Consider the following 9,122-nt stretch of genomic DNA (forward strand, 5'->3'; position numbering starts at 1 on the left):
AATTAGAAAGAAACAATCTTCCACATATAATGACTTTCATGCTGCATGATACTATTAAATAACCATCATTAGCTAGCTACTAAAGTACATACTACCCATTTTCCAGAGCCCTTTCTCTGCCAGGAAATTTAAGACCAAGAATGATCAATGAATGAGTCATCAGCATGATCACTGTTGATACAGGACATGCAAATTGAAATTAGAAGATTGAAAAGTATAAGGAATTACTACAGATGGTGATATTACACCGACATTAAAGCTTTTCATGCAAGAGACCCAAAGTTCATTTCTTTGTGTCTACAGTTTATAGGTTAGAAAAAAGAAGGTACTATCCATGGAATGCTATGTGGAATAAAAGAACAAGGAGGTACTGGGCAATTTTCCAGGTACTGTGCTGGGTGTTGTAGATATAAAGATAAATAAAACGTAGCCACTGTTCTGAACAAGCTCACAGATTGGGAAGTGGGGACAGACAAGTACATACACACAAAAATCACAGTACAATGTGATAAACACAGTAATCAAAGTGTTCACCTGGTACTCAACAGCACGGTAGAGTGTGCCTTGTAGGGGAGAATTGAGGTGGAGTAAAAAACCTGTCTGCTTAAGAATCTGCAACTTCCTAAATAAGGACTTTAATTCTCCTCTTCTTGAAAGGCATCTTCTTTCTCCTCTCATTTGGAGAAATGTTTAGATCACACAGGCACAGGAAAGATAGTAAGCAAATAAGGGAGAAATGAAAGACAGGTGACTGTCTCAGAGAAAACAAGCTTATTCTAAGCTTTTTCAAGCCTTTAGAGATGTAATAAATTAAGGGGGAAGTTTTTAATCAGAACATGAAACATAGGCTGTGTTCTTTACATATTATAATGATCCAACGACTACAGTAGCATTCTTGTGTCTTTAAGAAACGTTTACATCAAATTGAGGTCTGAGAGGAAGGCAGATTCCTAACCAGGCTCCTTCTCTTAATATAATTTTAAAACAGTTGCAACTCCAAATACATGTTGTTTAGCCCAGAAACATGCTGCCTTTTGCTTGGTTGTTTTTGTTTGTTCCGGGTTAGCTCACAGATACAATGTTAAGAAATACGTGGCTAAAAAGATTTGATAACATGGCATAGCTGATGTCTATCTCAAACTCTCTTTTTATTAAGTAAAATTCACATGACATAAAAGTCATAATCTTAACCATTTTGAAATGTACAATTCAATGGTTTTAATACATCCACAACATTGTACAGATGCCACCACTATCTAGTTCCAGAAATTTTCATAACCCCAAAAAGAAACCCCATATCCATGAAGCATTTTCTTTCTCTTCTCTCTCCCCCTTAACCGCGGCCAACCTGTAGGCTGCTCTGTCTCTCTGGATTTGCCAGTTCTGGATGGTTCATATAAATGGAATCATGCAGTACGTGACTTGTGTCTGGCTTCTTTTACTCTGCATAATATTTTCAAGGTTTGTCTATGTTGTAGCATGTTTTGAAATGTCAAACCTCTTTATGCCAAATGCCTGCTCGGTTATGTTTGACTCTCTGTGACCCCATGGACTGTATTTCTGCCAGCCTCCTCTGTCCATGGATTTCCCTAGGCAAGAATACTGGAGTGGTTTGCCATTTCCTACTTCACATTCCTTTTTATGGATGGATCATAAAAGGATATACCACACTTTTTTTTATCTATTCATCAGTTGATGGATATTGGTATTGTTCATCTTTTTGGCTATTGTGAATAGTCCTGGTGTGAAGATTCATGTACAAGTTTTTGTTCAAATGTCTATTTTCATTTTGGGGGAGTAAATATCTAGGAGTGGAATTGCTAGGTCATATGATGACTCTAAGTTTAACTTTTTGAGGAAAGGAATAATCGAGTAAATTTGCTGCATCATTCTTTAGGCCCACCAGCAACATATAAGGGGCCTAACTTCTCCATATGCTTGTCAACATTTGTTATTTCTCTTTTCCTTAAAAAATCATTATAGCCACCCTAGGGGGTGTAAAGTAGCATCTCACTGTCAACCTCTTTTCATGGATTTAAAGTTCATCATAGAAACCACTTCACAAAGAAACAAAAAAGCAGGTTCACATCACATCTTCTTTTCTTTTGTGTATGAGGCGACCAGTAAATTAAGAAGAGATTTCCCTAAGATGAACTGCAAAACAAACATATAAGATCCTAAACAGTAGAGCTGTGCTTTATGGGCTCTCATCACCTACTGCCACTGGAGCAGCCATGATCAACACCAAGGGGTCTAGATGATGACTGTTGAAATGTCAGCCTCCTGAGTAATATAGCCAGCTGTCTTTAGTCAGTGATCAGCAAAGAGGCATTTAAATCATTATGAGGTTTGGCTTGTTAAAAGCTCTTCTGGGGAGGGGGGGGCGGGGAAAGACATTAAAAGAAAAAACCAACAAACAACCCAATGAACATTTTTATTTTTTTTCTCCATATGTGCTGTATTTTTTAAGGAAAATGAAATAAAATTAACCACGAATTCCACATGCTACTTAAGATAAAGTAATTTGTTGAGGTAAAGCAATGAGTTAAACAGCTTGGGAAATTTCTTAGGAAAATTTGAATTTCTTCCCAGTACATTTCTCATTAATAATTCAGTGTCCATTGCACACACTCCTGTGAGAGTCTGTCATCTTTTCTTTTATCTCTGATTGCTATAATCAACACACTACAAAAGGTATTCTTTCCCTTTGAGGAGCACTTAGTTTTGAGAACTAAAACATATATGCAAATGATACCTGTATAAAGCGAGGGGAAAACAGAAATTATACTTTTTTCCCCTTCCAGTTTCTGCATTCCACACTGTCTGGCACAAATATCCTTGATGAGGAGTTTAGTTTCTGTTTAGATTTGCCTCTCCTTATTGTAAACGTACTGATGGAAGAGATGATGAGACTCACAAGACAGAGGGTGCTTCCTGGCTGAGAGGAAGAACTAACAAAAACTGGACACAGAGCTAAATGTTGAAAGAGCATCTGCAGGACTAGGATGCTGTGGGTCAATTCTCCTAGAAACCCACACCATTCAGACAAGGATTTGAGGGGATCTTGAAAAGAATTGGGGAATTGGAGTGATTCTATTTTGGACTGGAAGAATTGGAAAGCCCAAGGGAACCGAGATTAGGGATAGTGGGAAGTCCTAACAGATCGTTAAAAGTCATGATAACGGAACTGTTTCTCGTTTGTTCGTTTGTTTTTTAACATAGTAACTGTTCAGTTCCTAAATAAAGTCAGCGACCTTTAGGCGTGCCTACATCGATTTCTATCTCTTAAAGGTTTAGGAACGTAAACAGCAGCCGGGACACACATCCAGGGAGCTCAAAAAAGGTTGAAATCTTAGGTATTTCACGGCAAGTCTTGAAGGTCCGTCCTCCTGCTGTTCCTGGAGTTGGAGACAGGTCCGATCACCTGCACGGCCGGACCCCGACTGGCACCCCTGCCTGCCCAGGCCTTCACACTCTCCTCCCCCGGGGCCCGCCGACTCTGCAGGATACAAAGTGCAGCAGGGACGCGGGCGGAGCCTCTCCAAGCGGCGCAGCCGTATCAATCCCCAGCGAACACCTAGATGGATTTTCAATACCGCGCCTGGCACGTTCGGACGGGGCAGGGCGGGGGAGGGCGCGGGAAGGGGGGGCGCTTAGGCTCCGGCTCCTCGGCTCCCAGCAGCGCGTCCTCCTTTCGGCAGTCGCTGTTGCTCGGCAGACGCAGGGGGCTCTGGGCACTACCAGCTGTATTAAGAGATTCGCGGTGGGTTTTCTCCGGGCCCCCGAACACTCCCGCCCGCCAAGAGCTGCCTGCGGGGTTGTAAGGCAGAAGCCCCTAACGCAAGGTTGCGGTCCTTCTTCCTGCTCCTCGCGCTCGCGGCTTAGGGTCAGTTTCCGCGACTCTTCAGAGTCTGTCTGAGTGGGCGCCTGTGCTGGGGTCCCGCCCCAGGAAAGGAGAGGGACCGCACGGAGAACGTCACCGCGCTTCCCAGACCGCACAGGCACTTTGCACCGGCCAGCTGCGCGTCGGTCTGGAGGTAGCGCGCCCCGGGTAAGGAATTCCGCAGCGGGTCTGAGGGGAAGGGCAGGCGGGGGCGGTGGGGCGGCGGTGTGTGCTTAGGGCTCCGGACGATTGGCGTGGAGTTGGGGGTCCCTCAGGGCGGGGCGGCAACTGAGGGAAACTGAGATGAACTCCAGACATCATCTGTGCCTGAGGTCGGCTTCACGCTTTGCTGTGGCTAGGAGCCGGGTGGGATGGGACAGCATCTACAGCTTTGTTCCCCACCCCCCCTCCAGGAAAGCGGAGGCACTCCCCAGGTCTCCCTGAAGGATGGGTAAAGGAGAACCCCGGAAGCAGCTGCTCTAGTCGACTGGAGCTCAAAACTGGGAAGGGAAAATTGGGCGAAGGGTGATAAGCCACCTCTATCGCCTACCTTCCTCTCTTTCTCCGCCCCCCGCCCCCTCCCTTTTCGTAGCTGCTGACGCGCTGGTGGTGTCTATTAATCATTCGCCAGCCCACAGCCGCGGCAGTTAATGGCAGTACCGCGCGGGGCTCCAGTCTCCCGGCCTCCGCGCTCCACGCTCGCGTGTGCCCAGGCGCCCAGGAGCGGCGAGCGGCTGCGCACCGGCAGCCGCCGGGCGATGCGCTCCGCAGGCAGCGGTGGAGCTGCGCTTCCTGCAGCCGCTGAGCGCTTCCCCACGGCGCCCGGTGGCGGCGAGCGGCGGGCGGACCGCCGAGGTGCCGAGTGAGGGCGCCAGCGGCGGGGGTCGCCCGGAGAACGCCCTAGCCCCGGCAGCCCCACCGGCCCCCATCAGCTGAGATGTTCCCCAATGGCACCGCTTCCTCTCCCTCCTCTCCTAGCCCCAGCCCAGGCAGCTGCGGCGAAGGCGGCGGCAGCAGGGGCCCCGGGGCCGGCGCTGCAGACGGGATGGAAGAACCGGGGCGAAACGCGTCCCAGAACGGGACCTTGAGCGAGGGCCAAGGCAGCGCCATCCTCATCTCTTTCATCTACTCCGTGGTGTGCCTGGTGGGGCTCTGTGGGAACTCCATGGTCATCTACGTGATCCTGCGCTACGCCAAGATGAAGACGGCCACTAACATCTACATCCTCAACCTGGCCATCGCCGATGAGCTGCTCATGCTCAGCGTGCCCTTCCTGGTCACCTCCACGTTGCTTCGCCACTGGCCCTTCGGCGCGCTGCTCTGCCGCCTCGTGCTCAGCGTGGACGCAGTCAACATGTTCACCAGCATTTACTGTCTGACTGTGCTGAGCGTGGACCGCTACGTGGCCGTGGTGCACCCCATCAAGGCCGCACGCTACCGCCGGCCCACCGTGGCCAAGGTGGTGAATCTGGGCGTGTGGGTGCTGTCGCTGCTCGTCATTCTGCCCATCGTGGTCTTCTCGCGCACGGCGGCCAACAGCGACGGCACGGTGGCCTGCAACATGCTCATGCCCGAGCCGGCGCAGCGCTGGCTGGTGGGCTTCGTGCTGTACACTTTCCTCATGGGCTTCCTGCTGCCCGTCGGGGCCATCTGCCTGTGCTACGTGCTCATCATCGCCAAGATGCGCATGGTGGCCCTCAAGGCCGGCTGGCAGCAGCGCAAGCGCTCGGAGCGCAAGATCACCCTGATGGTGATGATGGTGGTGATGGTGTTTGTCATCTGCTGGATGCCTTTCTATGTGGTGCAGCTGGTCAACGTGTTCGCGGAGCAGGACGACGCCACGGTGAGCCAGCTGTCGGTCATCCTCGGCTACGCCAACAGCTGCGCCAACCCCATCCTCTACGGCTTCCTTTCAGACAACTTCAAGCGCTCTTTCCAGCGCATCCTTTGCCTCAGCTGGATGGACAACGCCGCCGAGGAGCCGGTCGACTACTACGCCACGGCCCTCAAGAGCCGCGCCTACAGCGTGGAGGACTTCCAGCCGGAGAACCTGGAGTCCGGCGGCGTCTTCCGTAATGGCACCTGCACGTCCAGGATCACAACCCTCTGAGCCCCGGGTCCGAGCCGGGGCGGCCTTGCGCCCAGAGAAGGGGAGGATGAGGAGAAAGGGAGGCCGGATGCAAGAGGCGAAAGGATCCCAGGTGTCGGGGTGCGAGAGTAAAAGTGGGGCCAGGACGCCGTGCGCTTCGGGTGGAGACCCGGGACAGGCGCGAGACAAACGTGGACCCGGAGCTTTGCTTATAAACTGGGAAGACTAGCGGGCCCCTCTTCCGCTTCTTCCTCCCCTGCTCTTGCATTTCTGCATCCCTCTTATGCTTCCCCCGCCCAAGGCAATTTCGGTCTTTCTTTCCGCCCGGTCCTGCTGGTGCAGGTGGTGAACTTATAAACGTCTCCAACTCGGCCCGACCCTCAGCCCCGCCAGCCCTTGTTTCTGTTTAAGCTGAGCCACGGTTACCGCCACAGGTTTCCCTCGGGAAAACCCAGCTCGCCCTCAGCCGCGCCCTGCGGCGCCCCTCGCTCGCCAGGATTCTGCTTGATGCCCCTAGCGGAGCCTGGCCAAGCCTCGCTCTCCTTCTCCGCAGCCCTCTTTTCAGGGAACTCGGACTGGAGAAGGATCTAAGCAGCCGGTCTTTCCTCTCACTCTCGAGTGAAGGAAGGTGCGCGCATCCCATCCCCACATCTCCCCCCGACTCCCCATCCACCCAGAGCGGAGCCAGGTGCTTAGTAAAATAGGTCCCGCGCTTCGAGCCCCAGGCATTCTGCGATCCTTATGCAAAGCCCCTCTTTGGAGCAAAAAGGAGCTGAGAACAAGTGACTAGGGGTTTTAAAAAAGATCCCGGGGTTTGGTGGGGGAGGAGGGCTTGTAATGGAAGTCACCCTCCCGCCTTTTCACAAAGGGCGCTTTTGGTTTCAAAGATCAAGCGCAGGGGACTTCCGGGGCGCTGGTCTGCCTTAGGCCAGGCGGGACGGGGTGCGCTTGCCCCGGGGGCCGCCCGGGAGCATGGGTGCAGCTCCGCTAGGCTTTCTCCCTCACCCTAGCTCCTGGAGGTGCCCATCCAAGAGTCTCAACAGGCACCGGGCGGGGACCTCGGGTGATCCCTTCCCAGCCTCGGCCAACCCCGACCGTCTCACCGCCACCTGCAGGCTAGAGGGGGCGGCCTGCCCGACCCCTGAGGGCTGCTGCCTTTCAAGCGGTGCCTAATAAGTTATTCTCTTGCTTAACATATTTATTTATTTATTTGTGGTGTTTGAAAAATGTGGTCTCTGCTTTCCTTTTCTCTCCTCGCCCTAGCCCAGGGCCTTTTCTTCAGGATATTGGCGGTGGGGCCGGCCCGGAGGTGGCAGGGGACCCCCAAGGTCCCCTCAAAACCTCTCCTTTTTGCTAGGCCCTCTTCTCTGATTCTTTCCTCTAGCCTTTATGTTTTGGCTTGTTGTCAGTGAAGTCTGCAGAGTTGTTCCTACTTTTCTTATGTAGTCTCTTGTTTTAAATAATGTGGTTTAGCCTCCTCCCATGCAGAGTGGAAAGTCCCAGCTTTCAACCTCGCCCTATATATGATTTGAATATATATATATTGAATACATATATTCAAATCAAAATAGACTCACATACTAGATGCATTTATCTTGCTCCCTTGTCATGAGTCCATGAAGCAGTTGCCAAATATAGTCACTGACAGTGACAGGTGTGAGACTGGCTAGAAGACTCTTAGATACGAGGGTTCAAACAGCCTGCCCTCAAACTTGGAACTCCACAACCTGATTCAGGCAGACTTTAGTAGGCATTGAGGATGTCCTGGCTTATGTACCTGCTTCTTCTAGGTTCCAGCATAGGTGATTCTAACATACAACCTAGGTAACACTGGCACTTCTTTTGAAGACATTGAAAGTAAATTAATTTGTGTCTATGTTTTATCTGACCAACTTCATTGGAAGTCTGAGCAGGGCAAAGACCAATAATTTTACTTCTTTGTATTTCCTGGGTTGCTTTAGGATGCTGGCTTCTACATAGTAGGCATTAAATACATGTTTGTTGGTTGACTGTTTCAGTAAACCAGAGTGTATTACAACACTCAGGAGTTCTCAACATCTGGGGTTCTCAGGTTCCCTCATCAACATGATACACAATGGTTGAAAATCACTATGGAAAGATGTTTTGTGTATATTTGCTTCAAGAACATTGTGCTTTCCTGAAAGCAGTAACCAAGAGTTACAGTGCCCCTTAAAGTTTTATTTAATGAACAAATATGCTTTTGGTCATAAATTTGAAAGTTTTGATCTGTCATTTAAAAATCATGCATATTATTACTCCTTTGGAAAATAGATTTTTAATAGTTAAGGACAGTGAAATTTACAAATAAAAGTCTTGATCATTATCCTCTTCTGAGGACACAAATCTAGTGCTCTTAACCTGTTTCCATTGTAATATTAACTAAATAAACAAATGTATTATGTTGTTGCAAGTTGTGTGACTTTGCAATTTGAATCTTCCTGTTTCAACAGATTACTTCAAGAAACACACATATTGGCTTAGTTGCTCTATGTTTCATTTAGATATTAAAAAGTAAGATTTCTGATTACCTTTGGAATTTTTACCAAGATTGAGGTTATAATTTTACCTATTTTTTAAAGTCTGTTAGTTCTGAGAAAGAAAAAAACTGAGTCAGTATGAATAGGAAGCAGTGTACTACTTCCTCTATGGTTGCACCCTCTGTGGTTTGCTGTGGTTACCAGACTAACTAGATGATATCACAATCTCTCGACTGTCTGCCCTCATTTATGACCTCAGCCTTTGTTGTGGGAGTAAGTAATTGCTAATTTACATCCCAGGCAAAGGTAATGGAAAGGGGGAAAAGTGATGTCCTAAATATGTTGTGAAGGGCAATGGGTAAAGGAAATACAAAAAATCAGATTTCAACTTAAAAGAAGAAAGATGTTTATTTTTAATTGTGGGAAAGTCACACAATAGAAAACATACTATCTTAACCATATTTAACTGTACATTTTGGTGACACAAAGTACGTTCATGTTGTTATGCAACTCTCACCATCGTCCGTCTCAGCTTCCTAAATGGCAATTCTGTCCCCACCAAACACTAACTCCTCATCCCCCCTTCCCACCCATCCCCATCCTCTGGCCCATTGGGTCTACTGATGGACTTCCTGACTCTATGAATTTGACT

The 9,122-nt window shown here is 49.0% G+C and overlaps 1 protein-coding gene across 1 annotated transcript; it reads left to right on the plus strand.

Annotated features, from left to right (window-relative positions):
* Positions 1-4,540: 4,540 nt before the first annotated feature.
* Positions 4,541-8,349, plus strand: SSTR1 (somatostatin receptor 1). Its single transcript, XM_065906333.1, has one exon. The coding sequence runs from the start codon at positions 4,821-4,823 to the stop codon at positions 5,991-5,993; it is 1,173 nt and encodes a 390-aa protein (XP_065762405.1). The 5' UTR covers positions 4,541-4,820; the 3' UTR covers positions 5,994-8,349.
* Positions 8,350-9,122: the final 773 nt, after the last annotated feature.

The sequence above is a fragment of the Muntiacus reevesi genome, chromosome 15 (genome assembly GCF_963930625.1).
Source record: "Muntiacus reevesi chromosome 15, mMunRee1.1, whole genome shotgun sequence".
NCBI lineage: Eukaryota > Metazoa > Chordata > Mammalia > Artiodactyla > Cervidae > Muntiacus > Muntiacus reevesi.